The following is a 20054-nucleotide window of genomic DNA, read 5'->3' as shown; positions in this document are numbered from 1 at the left end:
TCCAAATCTCTGTGGTAGGGTGCTACTACTATAACAACACAGAACTGTGGTGGTACTTTTCTCCTTGTAGCCTTTACTGGATTTTTTTTTAAAACAGAGAGGTTCAGTCTTATATTCCTGACCTGGCAACTTACTGATAGTAAGGAATATGACAGTCTTGAGGGAATACTGCGGCAAGGCTGTTCAGGCCTTCCATGAGAGTTACTGCAGAATATTGTTAGAATGAAGCAAGGCCCATCTAGGAAATTCTCAGTTGGATTAACTTTAAAGAAGCAGGGTGAGAGCAGTTACCATTACTTTGACATTGTGAACAATACTAAGCATCTTATTAGCAAAACACCCCCTTCACCTGGAAAGATAAGCCCCTGCAGTTCTTGCTTGGATTTTGCTGGTATATCACTGTCTGTCTTGTAGTGTCCTCAGCGCTCCGAACTTACACTATCTTTGTCTTTCCTTTTTTAACATTAGGATCTCCTGTTAAAATTATTTCTAGATGCCAAAAATGCAATTTGACCATTCAACCAGAAGAGGTCTCTTAAGAGTCTGATCCGATCCTTTGATTCACTAATTACAAAGAACAGCCAAGATGATGCTATTGCTCCAGGTGTACTGTGACCCTGGTAGTCAAGGCAGGCTTGTAAAGAAGCGACTACCTGTTGCACACTGCAAATAAATGTATTATATTTACAGTCATTCTACTGTATTATAATTATGGGATTCACTGCTCCCCCTTCCATTCTTCCCAAATTTGTATTGTGAACATTTACGGAAAGGTTTCAGATTTTAGTTACTTATGTCAAGGTGATAGTCTGGTTGAGGGCGGCCTGAGCTCAGTATATTTTCTAGGTTTGCATTGGGGCCACCTGGGACAAACTCTATAAATCTAGAGCCGACTCAGAAAAATAAAGGAAACTAACTTTAGAGTGCGTATTTCCCCATTCACCCATCTGCATTTCGCTCCAATGCTGCTTTACATATTTCAGCATGCCTCACAAATCTAGTTCCCAAATACGAAAACTGTCAATTTCAGAACTCAGGCTGTCATAGCAAAATGATTTAATAGTCTGTTTTTATCGAATGGATACAGCTGGATATTATGGTTGAGTATTAGGTGCGAACTACTGTGTGTAACAAGATGGCAGATGATGTGCCCACTGAAATACATAAATTAAGCTTTTTGTATCTCTTGTGATACAGTCTAAGGCTACAATCCTGTGCCCAGTTAAGACATACTAGGGTTTAATCAAACTAAAGTACTTACTTGAGAGTAAGTCCAGCTGAATTCAGGATACATACATGCATAAGGTTGGGCTGTCGAAGATGCAATCTAAACTTCTGTTTTTATGAATTAATTCCTCAGCCAGGTGTCACGAGAAGCCTCTGCCCACTGAGCGGCCTGTGGGATATATACTGTTTCGTGACGCCAAAAGAGAACAGCCTGACTGTGCTGCTCCAGGAGTGGGCTAGGCTGTGTTGGCATTGCCTGTGCTGGATGTGTGAAATCTCACGATCTGAACTCTTCTCTGTTCCAGGATGATCCCGCGCCACCAGCTGGTGCAGTCTGTGCTCCAGGAACTACAGGAGGCTACAGAATGCTTTGGTCTAGAGGGGCTCACCAGCGCCGCCCTGGAGGCCGAGAGGACATTGTCCTCTTTCTCCTTGCCGAGCTACCGCGGGAGGCAGTTCCAGGAAGAGCTGGAAGTTGATCAGGTAGCCAGAAGCCTCTATCCGGAAGATGCGCCCAGCAACATGCTGCCTTTGGTTTGCAAAGGGGAGGGGAATCACTTGTTTGAGGCTGCCAGTGTTCTGCTGTGGGGGAACACCAGCCTCAGCCTGGAGCTGCAGGTGCGCACAGCGGTGGAGATGCTGCTTCACAAGCAATACTACCTGAACGGCATGATTGACTCCAAGGTAATGCTGCAGGCTGCCCGCTACTCGCTCTGCACGGAAGAGTCCCCCGAGATGACAAGTTTACCTCTGGCTATCCTAGAGGCCATTTTCGACGCTGATGTCAAAGCCACCTGCTTCCCTGGCACCTATGCCAACATGTGGCATGTGTATGCCCTGGCGTCAGTGCTGCAGTGCAATATCTATTCCATCTACCCAATGAGCAACCTGAAGATCCGGCCATACTTCAACCGATTGATTCGACCCAGGAAATGTGGCTCACAGGTCTCCATGCTCCATATCATGTGGTCGGGGCAGAAGGTCTCCTCCCAGGTTTTCAAAGCGCAATACTTTGTGGCTGTTGTAGGCCTGGAAGAGCTGGAACCAACAAGCCCTCAGCCAGAGCCTCAGGCACAGCCGGTGAAGACCCTGGAGCTGCTGAACAATGATCCCCAGGTGACTTACTCTAACCTACGTGAGAGATACAGCATTACCAAAAGCACCTTCTATCGCTGGAAGCGTCAGTCCCGAGAGCACAGGCAGAAAGCGGCGACTCGGTTTGCAGCCAAACACTTCCTGCAGTCCTGCTTCCAAGAGGGGAACATTGTCCCTCTCCAGCACTTCCGACAAATGTTCCCAGAAATATCTCGCTCCACTTACTATGCCTGGAAGCACGAGCTGCAAAGCGTGACCAACGGCGAGGCCTCTTCCCCTGGTGAAGTCGTGTCCTCAAATGAACCTCATGCGTCCAAAACCGTGAAGCCTCAGACGGGGGTATCCGGGGCAGCTCCATTGCAGGGAAGCCTAGATTCCAAAAGCTCTCTCCTGAATCCCGGCCAGAATGGGATCTCTATGCAAGGAGCCAAGTCTTACTTGGAGAAATGCATTTCCATGAACACTCTCGTGCCTTACAGGAACTTCAAGCGCACCTTTCCCGGCATCTCCAGGTCCACTTACTACAACTGGAGGAGAAAGGCCATCAAGGGGAACCCAAACTTCAAACTTCCCCAGCCTCTTCCTGTCAACCAGAAGCCCCTAGTGAACAGCAACCCATACCTGCTCCTCAAGCCAGAAAACTTGCCTAACAGGAAGGTGCTGAATGGGCACCGGCCAGGACCACAGATTCTCTTGCGCATCAAGCCCTCTCTGCACAACTGGCAGAAGCAGCTTCGTGACTTGGCCAAGAAACGGGTCCGCCAATGGCGCATGCCCTTCTGTAAGTTCCGCCTGCGCTACCCAGGTGTCTCTTCCACAGCCTATTGGTTCTGGAAGAGGAAAAGCATCCAGAAGAAAAAGCACCGACTTTCCTCAAACAGGGTTTTTAAACACTCGCAAAATGCTATCTCAGAGTCTAGGAAGAAGAGCGAGCTTGGATTTTCTCCACTGCAGCAAAGGGAGACAGCTCCAGTGCATCTGGGCCAGCCAGTGCCTAAACCCAACAACACCAGGATCCCGGGCTATCCAGTGCCAGAAAGTGTCAACAGCCGCATGTTTGTGATGGATGTGATCGCCACGGCTCAGTTCAAAGCCCAGGCCAAGCTGTTCCTTCAGCAGCGCTTTGAATCAAAGACCTTCCCGACATACAAAGAGTTCCGAGCCCGCTTCCCCTTAACAGCACGCTCCACTTATTACATGTGGAAACGTGCCTTGCATGATGGGCTCACCCTGGTGGATGCCTGAAGCCAACCCAGGATCCATCTCCTGCCAGAGTAATCTCTTCTACAAGCTGTATTTGTGTTGATTCCCTTCCCCCCTGTTTCCAGACTTCAGAACCAACTCTGCAGGTCTTGGAGATGTTGGCAGAGAGAGAATCGGGTATATATATATTTTGTGCTGGGCAAGCAAGGCGCTTGTCACGAAGGAGAACATTTTCTTATGTTTGTTTTTTCTTAGTGAATAGGCCAGAAAGTTAAGGGTGGTAGTAAGCAAAAGGGGTCTTGGGTTCTTTTTTTGAAGTACTTCTGTATTTTTTCCCACTGATTTAAATGCTTTTCCTTTCTTAAATTGAAGTCAGGCCACAACATTGAGTCCTGCGAAGAGAGTTTAAGTGCTGTTGTGTACTGTACTTTTTGCAAAATGGATTATTGGTTTCACTTTATGTTAGTTCATGGACATAAAGCCCTCAGCATTGCACTTGCATGATTTCTCGTACATGATGGTGCCAGGCAAATAGGAAGAGGCTGGCAGTCAAATGAAGCTGAAGTTTAGATTAACAGTGGCCTAGTTTGGAAATGTGGGCTCTTTTTGGAGATTGCAGTGATCCTTTTTGGCAGGCAGGAGAGAAGAATCTTCATTGCAATGGTGTACCCCCTTCAGAAAAGTTCCCGGGAGGGAATGCTGACAGGATGTAGGCCAGTTCAGGTTAGGGACCTGTTACGGAGGTGGTAGCAACCAAGAGTAACTTGATAGGAATGCAGGGCCCCCATTTTGTGGCACACCCAGGCCACAGGAAAGGAGAAGACTGAGTTCATACAGTGAAGTTCTAGTTCTCACACTTTTTACTATCTAATGTCAATGCTTTTGTTTAGTGCTCCCTGTTCAGTCCCATCCCATCACCCAGAAACCAGTCCTCTTTTCTTAAAATTATACAATCCATCTGGGTTCTGCACTCACTGATTGCCGTCTGAGCAACCCATAAAGTCACCAGTCATGTGGGATCACCTGCATGAGCGTTTCTGAATATCTTAGTCACAGTGGCACAAATACCTTTAGTCTCTCCCAGTAGGGATGTAAGCTACGTCTTCCTGACTTAAATTTGCAGAAAGATGCCCATAAAAATGTTTATAAGCCTGCTTCTCAATGTGGAGTATTTGAGCAGGTAGGACAAAACCCACTGATTCGCCTAAAGATCTTTAAGTAGTTGTGAGGCTTATAAGGTTCCACTTTTATATGTACTCATGAATAATAAGTGCAAATGGGGGTGACTGCAGTTTGGAAAAGAGGCAGAATTGGGTTGAGTTTCCTCCACAGTTAGCAACACTGTGGTGTAGACCTGACTGCATAGATTTAACAAACAGAATCTGTTCAGGCCCAGCAGGTGGCACCCTTGTAACGTAGGATTGAGAGACGCTTGTGCCTTACTTTAAAGTGCAGAGTTCTCTGTCCTCCCCTCCAGCTTCTTTATCTTTACCCAGGTGATGCTTTTACAAGAAAAAGATGTCTGTGTCCTGAATCTTGGTTGTCTGTGGGCACTTGCAGGTAGCTGTAATGGTTGGGACTGGGGAAGCTGTTCTAATAATTCTCATCCCTACAGTTCAGAACCACAGAGTGCTTCAGCCCATGCTGGTTCCTGCTGGTTTTGCATGTCCAGCCTCCTAGTGCGGACTCTGCAATCCTCCTGGCTGACCTTCCATAGTAAGCACAGGGTTGTTTCAGTGGAAAGGATGTCTGCCTTCCCCAGGAATACTCTCCATGCTCCCAGTTGTATGATAAAGCTGTCATAGCCAGAAGCATAGAAAACCTGCTGCCTTCACAAGATGGAAAGCCGTAAAAGGCCTCCAGGAATGGCCTTGCTTGGACCTCAGCCTCTCTTTCAGGTTTCTTGTCTCTCCCACTGTGCTTTGGCTACAGGAAACCAAAAGAGCACAGAGAATCTGTGAGGTTTTTGCTAACGGTAGTATGAAAAACGGACCTGTGACCCCAAATTCAGTTCCTTTTATGCTTCCTTTGCCCTAAAATCATGAAAACTGTGTATTAGAAAAAACTGTGCATATGGGTCCTCTGTAATGTGCTCAGAAATAAGTTCTGCTGTATTCAATAGGCTTATCTTCACAGATAAATGTGCATACGTCTGCAGCTTAATTTTGTGACCAATAAAATAATGCAATTAAAATGGTTGTTTGCCTATTCATTATGCCTTTTTTTGCTAGTCAAGTGGTAGCGCAGAGCTAAGAGCAGTGACGCCCCATCTCCTGACCTCTTGAATTTGTTTTCACATTCCGGTTATTTCAGTAGGCATTGCCCAAGCAAAGATATGAAGTCAATAGCTTGCTATTTTTAAACAGCAGTTGAAGCTTCTAAGAGTCTGAATTCTGTACCAATATTCCACAGTTGTAGACTGAAATTATGAATATATTCAGCAATGCTCATTTTATTTTATTTAATTACTTTCATTTAGACGCTGCCTTTTTCTCCAATGGGTACCCAAAGCAGCTGACAACAATATACTGTCCTCCATTTCATCCTTGCAACAACCTTGTGAGGTAGGTTAGGCTGAGAGAGCGTGACTGGTCCAAGGTCACCCAGCAAGCTTGGGGAGGGGCTGTGACTCAGTGGTGGAGCATCTGCTCGGCATGCAGCAAGTCCCAGGTTCAATCCCCAGCATCTCCAGTTAAAGGGACTAGGCAAGTAGATGATACGAAAGACCCCTGCCTGAGACCCTGGAAAGCCGCTGCCAGTCTGAGTAGACAGTGCTGACTTCGATGGACCCAGGGTCTGATTCAGTATGAGGCAGCTTCATGTGTTCCATGGCAGAGTAGGGAGTCATACCTTGGACTCCCAGATCTTAGTATGACGCTTTTAACTTCTACATTACACAAATTACATGATGGTAGGGATGAGATTCCAATTGCAGATTCTATATGGCGCTACCTTCTGCGCTTGTACTTGAGACCTGCACCTCTATTTGAATGATGCTGGGTTGGGCTTGGAAGGAGGAGTGACTGAGCCCAGCCTAATGATTTTTCTCATGGTGTTGGGTTTCTAGGTCACTGTCCCTTGCTGCTACTGATTTTCTCCCTTGGTCTGGGCCAGGAAGGCATGTGCAGATCCGCCCTTCGCAAAGACTGCAATGAGCATGTTAAACTCTTGACAGGAATCTTCCTTATTAAAAATGTAACTGGCTACTCTGAAGTGCTTCAAGATCTGTCGGTTCTTTTCTGGGGAGAAAAAGGTAAAATGAACGAGAGCAGTTCAAGGACAATTATTTGCCCATAGCGGTTTGGAGTGTCACATTTTGGTCTTTCCTGCTGTCATCTTCTGTGATACTCTCATTGGAAGTATCTGGGCTGTACTGTCAAGCTGTGATGAGGATGTGTCTCAGGGTGTTCTTTTTCCCCTCTAGCCTGACTGCATTTGACTTCTTGTTGTTTCCAGGTGTTTTGTCCTTTTTAATGTGATGACTGCATCCCTCTCCTGGCTTTATGCAGGAGTTACGTCCACAAACTGGCATGCACGGTAGCTCAGAAAGGAGAGAAAACAGCAAGTGTGTTTGTCTGTTTCCCCAGTGTTGTACTTCCATATACCACTACTCTGCAGTGACAGGACAGTAGGCAGAATTTGTACAAGCATATTTAAGTTGCAAGCAAATTCAGGCCTATTAATATCACAGTGATGTACAAACCTCACAGCCATAGTGTGGCCAGAGGTTCTGTCACTCATGGTCAGGTGAGATGATTGTTTGGGTATTACTAGCTCCAAATGTTCAAAATCTGGTCCATCATCTGTGATGGGAATGGACTGTTTTCCTTTTAAAACACAAGATGCTAACAGTGCAATCCTAAACCGAGTTGTACTTTCCTAAATACATTGACGTCAGTGGGCTAGTAGGATGAAACTCTACTTAGGATGGAGTTCCTTGTGGCTTTCAACAAGAGTTCAGAGTAAAGAAAATCAGAGGCGGGCTATTTTCCCTTGCATGGTTTGTGTTCCCTATGACTTTCCTCGCCAGTTTACCACTGGCAGTTAGAAACCCTCCTCCCCTCAACGTTTCCCCCTGTCATTCCAGGCACATGGTTAGCGGGTTCTTCTCTTTGGAGTTCTCAGTCAGCTTAGTTGAGGTATGCACAATGTTGCTTGTCTTATCCTCGGTGCAGAGCACAGCTCCGAAGAGCCACTGGAAAACCTTGGGAAAATGGCTAGAAGTTGGTGTATTAAGCCTTGCTCGGGGCTATGACCCAGTGAAGGCGGGGTGTGTGTGGGGGGGAAGAGTTCTGTAGTACTTGGCAGATGGGCAGAGGTCTAAGATTCAGCAGGAAGGAGTATATTACAGTGCCCAGAGGAAGGATGACCCAAGCTATTAGGAAGAGCACCGCTTGCTCTAGTCGCTGAGTCTGCATGCGTCAAGGGAGTAATTGGTGTAATTACCTCCCAGTGACTTCTTGCAGGTGAATTCCTGTGGGGGAGCAAACTGGTAATTACTCTAGAATGATTATCCATGTCTGTAAACTCTGTGCTGGAGGCTGTTAAGTTCATCTGTTTGCCACAGCAGCAGAACAGCTGCTATAAAATTGACATCAGGACTCCCAAGAAGGCTGTATCTATTTCTGTATTTTATTTCACTGGGACTAAGAAGGGGGTGGGGAGGAGAAGGATCTGAAAGGATCTGAAATTGGGCAGCTGACCAGCCTGTAGATTTTTGAGGTTTGTGGGAACAAGAAATCATTTTTTTTTCTAGAAATAGTTTACAATTTTATACACTCTCAAAAACATTCCAGTAGTCAATTCCCTGGAGACTCGGGACCTAAGCCAACAGAGAGACTTCAGATTTTTACCTCCTTATCTCTGCCATAAGCATCCTTTTGCAGCTACACCATATCCTGGGCAAATGTAAAGGTTGGACATCAGAGTCTCTTCTCAAAAACAACTGTGTACAGCCATCATGAACAAGCTTCCTACTCTCTAGATGGTGGCTGAGATCTCCTGGGAATATAACTGATCTCCAGGTGACAGATCAGCTCACCTGGATAAAATAGCCACTTCAGAAGGTGGACTCTTGGCATTATATCCCATTGAAGTCCTTCCCGTCCCCAAACCCTGCCCTCCTCAGGCTCAGTCCCCAAAATCTCCAGATATTTCCCAACCCAGACCTGGCAACCCTAAAGAAGTAGCCCAGTTGGAAATGGCCCGATTTAAGAACATTAATCCAATTAAGGACATTGTCCAAAGAAACATTAGTGTTGTGCCTACTATGTACGTACAGAAAATGGAAAAGCCGCATGAAATTCAGATTTTGTTTGTGCGGTTGAAAGGTGGGTTAGCGAAGCAGGGCTGAGCGTGATAGTTGTGAGGAAGTGACCTCCAATAGCTTCACCACTTGAGCAAGGTTGTGTGCAGGACAATGGGGGGGGGGACATTCTGAACTCCTTGGAGGAAGGGAAGGATAAAAGGATAGAAGGGATGCAGATGACCTGTAAATCCTCTCTACAACGTATTCCAGTGACAATTCAGGGGCCCATGTAGTGGCAGCCTTGCCAAAGCTAACCTGGGATGGGGTAGGGTAGGAGGCCTCCCTGAAACCCTATGGCCATTTATGCACGGCTGTTTCCACACTAGACTACTTGGGGGCTTTGCTTTAAGAACATCATAAAAGCCCTGCTGGATCAGACCAAGGCCCATCAAGTCCAGCAGTCTGCTCACACAGTGGCCAACCAGGTGCCTCTAGGAAGCCCACAAACAAGACGACTGCAGCAGCACCATCCTGCCTGTGTTCCACAGCACCCAAGATAATAGGCATGCTCCTCTGATCCTGGAGAGAATAGGTATGCATCATTGACCAGTATCCATTTTAACTAGTAGCCATGATTATGCTTGCATTTTCTTGCTGTCAGAAGTCGCCTCATTCTTCTTGCGCGTTTCCCCTGTGTTTTCTGGATGCTGGCTAAAAACGCATCCAGAAAACATGCGCAATACACGTGGAAACACGTGGGGAGAGTGAGGTGACTTCTGACAGTCAGGAAATATAAGCATAATCAAAGCAAAGCCTTCAAGTAGTTGGCAGGGTGACCATGAGGAAATAGCCATGCATAAATGGCCTACGTATGCTGACTTGAATTCTGTGGAAAAAGAAAGGTGGGGTTCTAAATAAAACAGTTTTGTTTCCCTACAAATTTTATCACACATCTGCAAGCTTGGTAGAATCCTTACCACTTGGAAAAAGAATACAGGTGCCCAAGTCCCTCTAGGTGAGGGTTTTGCCTCTGGTATGGAGTCTTTTGCTTATGGCTCATCGTTCCCTCCCACTTTCAGATGGTCTGTGCACGGAAGATAAGGCATGGCCTGAGCACACAGTGAAACAAATGAATGTCTGTCTCTCTTTGCCCTCGATTCTGCCCTCACCATGCCACCCAATAATCCACATCTCAGCATACTAAAGGGGTTATGGAAATTGATCCTTAGGGCACTGATCAGTTATCCCCAAGGCACTGCCCTTTCCATTGCACACGAGAGGTGCCGAGGTATAATGTCATGTACGTCACCTTGCTCCAAATCGTCCTTCTAACAATGGCCTGGTATTTCAGAGGAAGCTCCAAGAAATCCCTTGAGAGATAATTATAGAATACCCCGGCTTGGAGTTGGGGGGACTGTTATTGTTATTAATCTGCATTAGTTAGTGAATGTTACATGGGCAACTATTGCAAGCATTGTTCATTTTTCTTTCCTTCTTACACACAGACACTTTTACCCCTCTTGCCAATCCTGTTTTCTCACACCTTCTCAGTACCCAAGTTCCTTTGGGGATGGGCCATGGCTCAGTTGCAGAGCATCTGCTTTATATGCAGAAGGTCCCAGGTCCAACCTCAGTCATCTCCAGTTAAAAGGTAGTAAGTAGACCTTTGCTTGAGACCCTGGAGAGCTGCTGCCAGCTGGAGTAGACAATAGTGAGCTTGACAGACCAGTGGGCTGACTCAATAAGGCGGCTTCATCCATTCCATGATAATGAGTTAGCTGAATTATTAATCTATTTGCTTTCAACATCTTTTTTCAATTTGCTACATTATTTGCAGTTGATAGAAACAGCAAGTGTCAAGAATGTTTTAGGTTACTTTGCCCAGCTTCACAATAGCTCCCTAAGGTGACATTGTTTGAGGTTTTGCAGAAGGGAAACAGAGGCTGAAAGAAAGACTGTGTCTGTAGATACATTGTGAAGCTATACTTGATCTGGGATTTGAACCAGGACTAGGCTTAGTGGTCGATCTAATGGATTAGACTTGCTGTTGGGCCTTTGCAATTCTGTTCTTTCTCTCACACATTTTTTCCAGCCTGGTTTCTTGTATTGGAAGAAGGGGGTTCAGAAAAGGCTGAGGCATGGAGGTTTTTTTGTGGGATGTGTTGGCTGTGTAGAGCTTGATATAAGGAGACTACGTGGTTCCAAGGTGACAGATCCCTGATGTACAGACATTAGGGTTGCCAGGTCGCTCTTTGCCACCGACGGGAGGTTTTTGGAGTGGAGCCTGAGGAGGGTGGGGTTTGGGGAGGGGAGGGACTTCAATGCCATAGAGTCCAGGGGAACTGATCTCTATTGGCTGGAGATCAGTTGAAATAGCAGGAGATCTCCAGCTAGTACCTGGAGGCTGGCAATCCTAACGGGAATGAGCAGCAGACTTTACTGGTCCTGTCTCTTGCTTAGGTTCAGAGGGTCTGTTTGGATCAACCGCTCTGTCTGTCTGTCTAGTACTGCTCATACAGCTATAGCCTTGTGCAGAAAATAAAGGACTAAAAATGCCTTACTTAGTGTTATTTTTTTGGTATTTAATGGATCACTCACTCACTCCTCCTTTGGGGAAGTGCCAGGTCAAAGAGCAAATTTGTGCTGCTGTGGACAACTTTCCTTTCCACTCTCTGGCTTCTGAATTTGTATCCTTCCTGTCACCTGCACCAGCCCATGAAATATGGAGTTCCTGAAATGGAATAAGTTGTTTTGGTGACCCTGATACAGTTTTGATTCAGCTTACTGGAAACCATTTCCCCCTTTTTTGTGTGTGTCCCAGAAATGTGAAGTCTGAAACCATCTGAGAAAGATCAATATAAAGAACAAGTTATTAGTTCACTGCTTCCAGATCATACCTGCAGCTTTTGATTTCTCTGAATCAGTTTAATCACAAGCAGTATAAAGTATTTATTTCTTCAGCGAGCTTTCCTGAGCAACGTTATTTGCAATTAGGAGGAACAAAATAGTCTTTACAAGCTCAGCTGCCTGGTCATTGCAAACCTCTGGAATCCCTTAAGCAACGTTGGCTTTATAAACAGAATAGAGATCCAGTTCATATAAAATCCCTGTGATATGGTGGCTGGCTACCAGGGACCCAAACAATATGATTGCTGCAGTACGTGTTTATTATATGTCTTAGGATCATAGAGTTGGAAGGGGCCATACAGGCCATCTAGTCCAACCCCCTGCTTAATGCAGGATCAGCCTAGAGCATCCCTGACAAGTGTTTGTCCAGCCTCTGCTTAAAGACTGCCAGTGAGGGGGTGCTCACCACCTGCCTAGGTAGCTGATTGCACTGTTGAACAACTCTTACTGTAAAAATCCCCCCCTAATCTCCAGCTGTTACCTTTCCACCCTCAATTTAAACCCATTATTGAGCGTCCTGTCCTCTGCTGCCAATAGGAACAGCTCCCTGTCCACCTCTAAGTGACAGCCCTTCAGATACTTAAAGAGAGCAATTGTGTCCCCCCTCAGCCTCCTCCAGACTAAACATTCCCTCCAGATTCTTCCCGATTTACAGCTTACCACAGTGTTCTCCTCTCCTTCAGGTTATTCTAACAACAACTGGTTATCCCTGTGAGATAGAGTTACTGGTCCTAGGCTATCCAGCGAGCTTCAGTGGCAGAGTGGAGATTTTGAACCTGTGTCTCACAAACCTTACTCTGAACTTTTAACCACTGTACCGTACTGGCTTTCAGTTGATCATGGATTAATTGGTGGCCATCCTTGTGGCTCAAGCTGAATTTAGCCATGGGGATAAAGCTAACCAAAATGCAGGGGGGTTACAAACTTTTTTGCGTAATGTGGAACTCTCCTGCTGCCGCCTTCTGATCTCCCTCTCATCCATCACTCAGTGGGGTACAGTTAGGGTTGTCAGCTTTCAAATGGGGCCTGAAGTTTTCCCAGAATGACAACTGATCTCCAAACCACAAAGATCAGTTTCCTTGGAGGAAATAGCAGCTTCAGGTATGGACTGTATGGCATCATCCCATCTCCACTGAGCTTCCACCTTCCCCAGGCTCCACCCCAGGAAAGGTGTTGGCAGGCACCATGGTGGGGACCCCTGACCTGTAGGGTTGCCAGCTCCAGGTTGAGAAATACCTGGAAATTTGTTTGGGGGGTGGAGCCTGAGGAAGGTGGGGTTTGGGAAGGGGAAGAGAGGGACTTCAATGGGATATAATGCCATAGAGTCAACCTTCCAAAGCGGCCATTTTATCCAGGAGAACTGATCTCTGTGGTCTGGAGATCAGTTGTAATACCGGGAGATCTCCAGCCACCACATTGTTGATTAGGGATGTTGTACCAGTACTGTCATATGGTATCCTGAGTGGAACCTTTGCAAGATGCCTTAAGAAAGGACTTTAACTTGTAACAAGAAATACAAAATGGATGTGAAGAGGGACTGATGAAGCACTGGAAACGACCATCTTCCTCTTCCTCCCTGAACATGGAGATATCTTGAACATACCAGAACATACTTACCTGAGTACCCTCGTTCTGCACCTGGAAAACAACAATAATTCAGAAGTGTGTCAGATATGGGGCTGTACAAAGGGTTTATACTTACCTTTTGTATATAGTTTGTGATTTGTTTGTTTCACATTGTTTAATACAGTTTTGTAATTTGTCACAATAGTCTGGACATACCTTTCCTTCTGTGTTAAGTATTGGATAACCACCTGGAGGTTGGCGACCTACTGACCTAGAATCTACAGTTATGTCAGTCTATTTAGTACATTTATGTTCAGCTTTCTGTTACTGGCAAATGATGGAGTCCCTTGATCAGGGTGCCTCTGGTCCAGACTTTTTAGAAAAAGGAATCGGGTTCCCTGGATAAGCTTCATTTTCCCTCCAGCAGCTGCAAGATCCTGCCTCCCCCCCATTCTATTTTCCTTTACCAAAACAGCTCTGGGAGGACTTATCTGCCCCATTTTGGAGCTGCTGTGTGTTTGGAATAAGTGAGTCTGGGTTCTCTGTATAACATACTGTGTAGTTGGCTCTAACTGATCAGCTAACAACACACCTTCCATTTCCATTCTCTCAATATCCTTTTCCCTTCAGGTTCTTTTCAAGCGCCCTTCTCCCTGTAACCTTTCTCAAGGCTGCGATTTCACTTACTTGCTCTATTCCCTTCCATTTCTTCAGCAACCAGAATATTATCTGCCTACCCTAAATGCTGTTCAGCCTGTCTGCAACATCAGGGCTGCTTTGACCAACACACTGGAGACAAATTCCATGGTTGTTGCAAGATTGATCCTTGGCTCGTGGCCTGAGTATGCCAAGCTGGAGCCATTTGTTAGCCCATATGCATGATCTCTACAGGATCAATTAGGCCTTATTTACAGGTGGGATGCCAGAAATAGCCACAGATCGTGTGCTTTTTGTGGACACAAACTCGGGGGTTAACAACATGAGATGGCAATGGAGTTTGCAGGTTGGAATGCAGGTAAGTACTGACATCATATAAAGCAGGCCAAATATTTTAAAGTGCCAAAGAGTTGGGACTCCCCAACTATGTAACCATGCCACTGAATCTGTGGATAAGGTTGCCAGATTAAAATTTAACATTCAGGATACTTTGGACCTGTATTGTTTAAAACAAGGGGGGGCTCTCTGTTATGCTCCATGGGTCTGTGAAATAAGGAACTAAGTAGTAGACATTATATTGTATGGGAATTTGATGTCTTGGAACAAGAGTTGGCATTTTTATAATGAGCGTTCCCCACAACAAGGAACAGTGTGCAATTTGAGAGAGCAGAAATGGCTCCCATGCCTGAACAGCTGAAGCTGGGTGGAGAATGTTTGCTATTGTCTCCTGCCTTAGGCTTTGTATATCCTAGTACCGCTAGGGAGCTACAATCCCATGCTTTATGACACAGGCTTATGGTTGAACTGTGTCATAACTCTAGAAAGAGTCTCCTGGCTTGGTCAGTGGCCTTCTAATGATTTGATCCAGGACTGACAGATGCCTGTGGGTTGCTTGAGGGCTCCAATCAAATGTATTTCTATTCATATGCTGCAGTCCTGTTCCATCAGCTGGGAGTCCAGACACAGTGTAATATGCACAGTGATGGGTAAAGCATCATTCCTGTCACTTTTCCCAACCATCCTTATCAGCTCAGAACTGCACATCTCAGTTTTACAGGTGCTCAGGCTTAAGTGGTACTCACACTGCCTCCTGTACTAACCACATAGATCAGGAGAGGCAGGAATGGGCTTCCTGCCTCCTGACCTAATTGAAAGCACATTGAGTCACAAAAGGGTTTTTGGGTTTGCTTGCAATTGGCTGCGTCTTCTTACCAAAGGCCTGCTGACTCCCATTTCCAGAACTGCTGCTGCGGTCAGTGCTGAAGTCCAAAACACTGCTTTCCTGTTGGGAGGGGGGACACTATTTGAACAGTGGATTTATTTATTACTGAGGCACATTTATACCTCTCAAGCGAGAAGCTGGTTTCACTATCCTTACTTCTTTCCAAAGAGGCATAATTTTGTGAGGGTACTGAGGGTCTTGTTTCAGGCTTGGTCCGTACATACAATACAGTAGATAAGGTAGTGAAATGGTGGGAACATAAACGCTTCATAGTGAAGAGCTGTGTGTGGGCATTACTATGCCCCATTCTGCAAATAGAAAATTACTATACCAAAGAACAAACAGAACCCTGATCCCTGGTGTGGTAGATGTTTTCCTAAATTTGTAAGGAGTTTTAACAGGCTTTTTTTTAAATGCCAGTTTCTACCCAGAAGTTGAATTGCTATAGTTACCTCAGCATTCTACCGCTTCATCCCATGTCACTTGTAGACTAGACCGTAGAGCTAATTCCTCGCTTGATCATCAGCTGTCTGTTGGGTACTCTTTCATGTTTGAATGCACCATCACAGACCGGCATGGGAAAAACTTCTATAACACATCCAACATGATGTTTTCCATTTAGTTCACATGCTCTGATGCAAGTCCTTGAGTTAGAAGAAAACAAGCATGTGTGATTCATTCCTTCAAGATACCAATGCCCCTTCATAAAACCACAATCCCCAGGGTTTATCCACAATGATTTAAGCAGTTTGAGGCCAGTTCAGAGTAGACAGAGGGCGAAAATGCATGGTCACTTAGCCCCGTTCCAGCCCAGTTCCCTCCCAGTTTCACCCAGGAAGAAATCTTCGCGAACAGACGATACCTTATTTACTCTTCTTTCAGCCCTGTATCGAAGCGAAATGTACCCGCCCTTTCCCATTCCTCTTCTGGGAGAAACAGAAACGGGGAAACACTGATGATTGGCATCTCTCACAGCCAATAGCAAAGCAGTGTTTGAAGCGGCAGGGATTCAACTGTTTCCTGCCTGCTGCTACTTCGGAGCTTTTTCTGAGAAAAAGTATTTTTTAAAACGAGGCTTGGATTCCCCCCCTTCTTTCAGGTAGCTCCGTTTTTTGTTTTTTAGTTCTTAAAATGCTTTTAAAATTACATGCGGGGGGGAGCCTCCATTAGTCAATTCAAAAGGACCAATCACCAGGAGCTGGGGGAGGGGGAGGGCTTACTCAGCAGGAACCCGCATTTTCTGTTTACATGGATCCATTTGCACACACTTTAGTCCCTGCTCGTTCCAGATAATGCAGGTTCATCTGGTCCTGGGTGGAACGGGGCTGGAACTGGGCTAAGTGACCATGCGTTTTCGTCCAGAGACAACCCAAATCCCTGTCTGAGTATGTAAGCTGTGGCACAGTAAGGTCATTTATGCAGGGGAAATTTGCTTTTGGTTTGCTGCAGTTTTCTGCTCCGAATTCTCAAGCATCATATGCATGAGAGATCCCCCCCCCCAATTCCAGGAGTACCTTGTGATTAATTAGGCATCCCCAGTGAATCATGGAGCTTCTGAGTCCCTCCCCCTGAAAATGCAGCCTTGTTGCACTTTATTTGGAGGGGACGGGTCAGCTTTCAAAGGGGCTGCGTGTGCTTTTGCTGGGTATTCCTCCCCACCTTTCTTCAAACAGCTCCCTGCCGGGAGCTGCCTTTCAACCTTTGCAGCCTCTCTTCGGTGTCTTCCTGCACAATTCATGAAGGTTTAACTCCCTCATTTGTGCTTTGCGTTGAGGGAAAGGGTTTGATGGGAGGGACAGACACGTGGGAGGGAGAAGCCAAAATGGGCTTGGGGAGAGAAACCCGAAGTGAAGAGCTAGGCATGGAAATAGGGAGAATTTGCATTGCTCTTGCCTCGAAGCAGTATTTAAATTCGTCCTAAAACAGGATCCTAGAACTGTGGGGGAAGAACAAGGCTAGAGCGAAATCACGTCTGAAGGTCGGTAAAATCATGACTAATGCAAAAGAAGCCTTGAAGCAGTGCAGCAGGGACTGCGAAGTAAATACCCCTGCATAAATGGTCCACGTGCCTTTGGAATAAGTAGGCACCACTCACATATCTACAGATAAAGTATCCTGTAGCACTGAAAGCAGCAAATAAGTACACTGAATCCCTTAAACGAGAGCCATCATCCGGATGTGCCCTGACCAGCCTGCCTTTTCCCCTTCTCCATCCTAGGCACCATTTGTCTTCTTCCCCATTCCACTTATAATGAGACGGTATTTTATTGCACAGGCTGTCCAGGGAGATATGGACAGAGATGGCTTCCTGGTGTTAATGTTCACTTGTGGGCCTTTTTTATTTATTGAGGTAGTTTGTGGCTGAGTGGAGTCTAATTGGGGGGAAAACCATAACATACAATTTATCCCTATCACACTGAACTCTGATTGAGCTGACGGGGGAAAGAGATGAATTTCAAACAGTCCCAGCTGCTCCGCACATTGCTGTCAAACTTGGTCCAATAAATCTCTCCCTTCATATGTATGGAATAAGATTTAGTTCAAGTGTCACCTGTGAAATCCCTCACAGGATGGTACTTAAAACACAAACCCCAGCAAAGGAGGAAATGAAAACAGTAAAAAGAGATTAAAATGTGGAAGCTTTTTTGGGGGGGAAGGGGATATGTGGAATGAAGGGGATGGGTGGGACATAAAACCCACACCCAGAAGCTTGCCTGCCAGTGATTTAGCAGCTGTTCTCAACAGTAGCTTACTCAATTCACATTCATCCACATTTGTCATGCTACTCAAATCAGCCAGACTGGGTGCAGGACAGAGAGATAAGAGCCTCCACATTTCCTCTGGACATGAAGGGACCAATCCATCCGCCACACACAAATACAGCATGTGTGGGCGAGATGCATAAGGAATGTGCTTTCCTGCAGGCCTATCTAGTACTGCGGTCCTTGGTTATCAATTGCAGCAAGAAGCTAAAAGTTAGTAGCTTGCAGCTGGGCATTTTATTTACATTTAGCAGGCCCGTCACCCATTTAAATAAATCATTGTTGATTAATTGTATGAGTTGTCATTGATTAACCAATAGCTTAAATCTGCATACATTTGCATATAAGTAAAGCAATGCAACAGAAGGGGAGAAGGCATACTTGTGTCAAAGCAAGCATGCTTTTTAAAAAAAGTTATACCTTCCATGTGACAGGCTTGAAAGGCACAACACTCAGTTAGGTGATGGCATCTGTCTTTCATATGACTGGTGATTTGCAGGATGGCATCCATGTAGGGTTGCCAACCTCCAGGTGGTGGCTGGAGATCTCCCGCTATTACAACTGATCTCCAGGTGATAGAGATTAGTTCCCCTGGAGAAAATGGCCACTTTGGCAAATGGACTCTATGGTATTGAAGTCCCTCCCCTTTCCAAGCCTGCCCTCTTCAGGCTCCAGCCCCCAAATCTCCAGATATTTCCCAACCCGGAGCTGGCAACCCTACTTACATGTGATAAGAGTTCTACAGGGCTATTAGGATTGCCAAGTCCCTCCTAGCCACCAGTAGGGGATGGGGGGTAGGGCTGCCAGATCCAGGTTGGGAAACTCCTAGAAATATGAGAATGGAGCCTGGGGAGGGCAGGGACCCCAGTGGGCACAATGCCATAGAGTCCACCCTCCAAAGCATCCATTTTCTCCGAACTGATCTCTGCATTCTGGAGATGAGCTATAATTCCAGGAGATCCCCAGGTCCCACCTGGAGGCTAGCATCCTTAAAGGTGACAGACACCAAAGGACAGGTAGATGGCTTACAAGAGCTTGGAGGAGTGGGTGTGAGAGAACACAATAGGAAGACATCCACTCCAGTTTTGGGCAACTAGTCATATTGCATTCTGCTCCTGAATCCACTTACAGTTATATCAGAACTGGACCTTGAGTAAGCTTATATACTACATCACAGTTTTATTTATCTGGAGCACTTATATACCATTTTCCCATAAGACAAGGCAACTCACAGAAAAGAGTACAAAATGCAAACATGAAAGTAAAGGCTTAAACCAAATCAGTTAAAAGGCCCTCCAGAATAAAAGTGTCTTTAGCCAATTCCAGAAGGCCTGTGCCCTGACTTGGGTAGCCCCAGGCTAGCCTGATATTGTGAGATCTCAGAAGCTAAGCAGGGTCAGCCCTGGTTAGTAATTGGATGAGCAACCACCAAGGAACATCAAAGTCATGACGCGGAGGCAGGCAATCGCTAACCACCTCTGAATGTCTCTTGCCTTGAAAACACTACAGGGTTGCCACAAGTCAGCTGTGACTTGACGGCACAAAAAAGAAGAAGAAGAAAAGGGGAAAAAAGGTCTGTGCTGTGGCCTTTGGAAACATCCTCATTGAATGTACCTCTGATTATGTATGTTCTTGCAGTAACACCCCTTCAACTGATTTTGGAGCACAAGCAATACAGTTGGAAGTAGTCCTTCAGCTACTTTGGATCCAAGCTGTGCAGGGCTTAAAGTTCAAACCCAGAGCTTTGAATTGGGCCCAAAGATAAACAGGAGGGCAACACAGTTGTTACAGGATTTGTGTCACTTGTCCACTACAGCAACCCCTCCTTCCATAAACATACTGAGTTAGTTAAAGTGTCTGGTTCCTCTTCACAGGCAATTCTCCCTCTGAGGAGGAGGGGATCTTGATTGATGGGTGATTCCTACTAGTTGGTTGGGGAGGCAGGAACTAAACTTACTTCCTGTCTACTGGGTAGGAATCGTCCCTCCCCCAGTTTCCTTCCTGCCTCGCGGGTGAGTTCAAGCTTTAGAGCAAGCTCTGTTGCTAGTTAGGGTTTTTTTAGGCATAGGATATCTTCTATCACACCTTGTTAACTATTTTTCTTTACTTCAGACTTTATCTCAGTATCTTTGAACCTTCCTCCTTTAACTTTGTTCCTCAGATCTTA

The 20054-nt window shown here is 45.8% G+C and overlaps 1 protein-coding gene across 1 annotated transcript; it reads left to right on the top strand.

Moving 5' to 3' along the window:
• Positions 1-1533: 1533 nt before the first annotated feature.
• VRTN (vertebrae development associated) lies at positions 1534-3567 on the top strand. Its single transcript, XM_056852058.1, has one exon. It carries the CDS (start codon positions 1534-1536, stop codon positions 3565-3567), a length of 2034 nt encoding a protein of 677 aa, XP_056708036.1.
• Positions 3568-20054: the final 16487 nt, after the last annotated feature.

Source organism: Euleptes europaea, chromosome 6 (assembly GCF_029931775.1).
Source record: "Euleptes europaea isolate rEulEur1 chromosome 6, rEulEur1.hap1, whole genome shotgun sequence".
NCBI classification, from domain to species: Eukaryota; Metazoa; Chordata; class Lepidosauria; order Squamata; family Sphaerodactylidae; genus Euleptes; species Euleptes europaea.
The sequence above is the reverse complement of the archived record's forward strand: the minus strand, read 5'-3'. Positions and strand labels throughout refer to the sequence as shown.

Coding starts and splice junctions, on each gene's coding strand:
- VRTN (XM_056852058.1), top strand. CDS start 1,534: ATGATCCCGCGCCACCAGCTGGTGCAGTCTGTGCTCCAGGAACTACAG.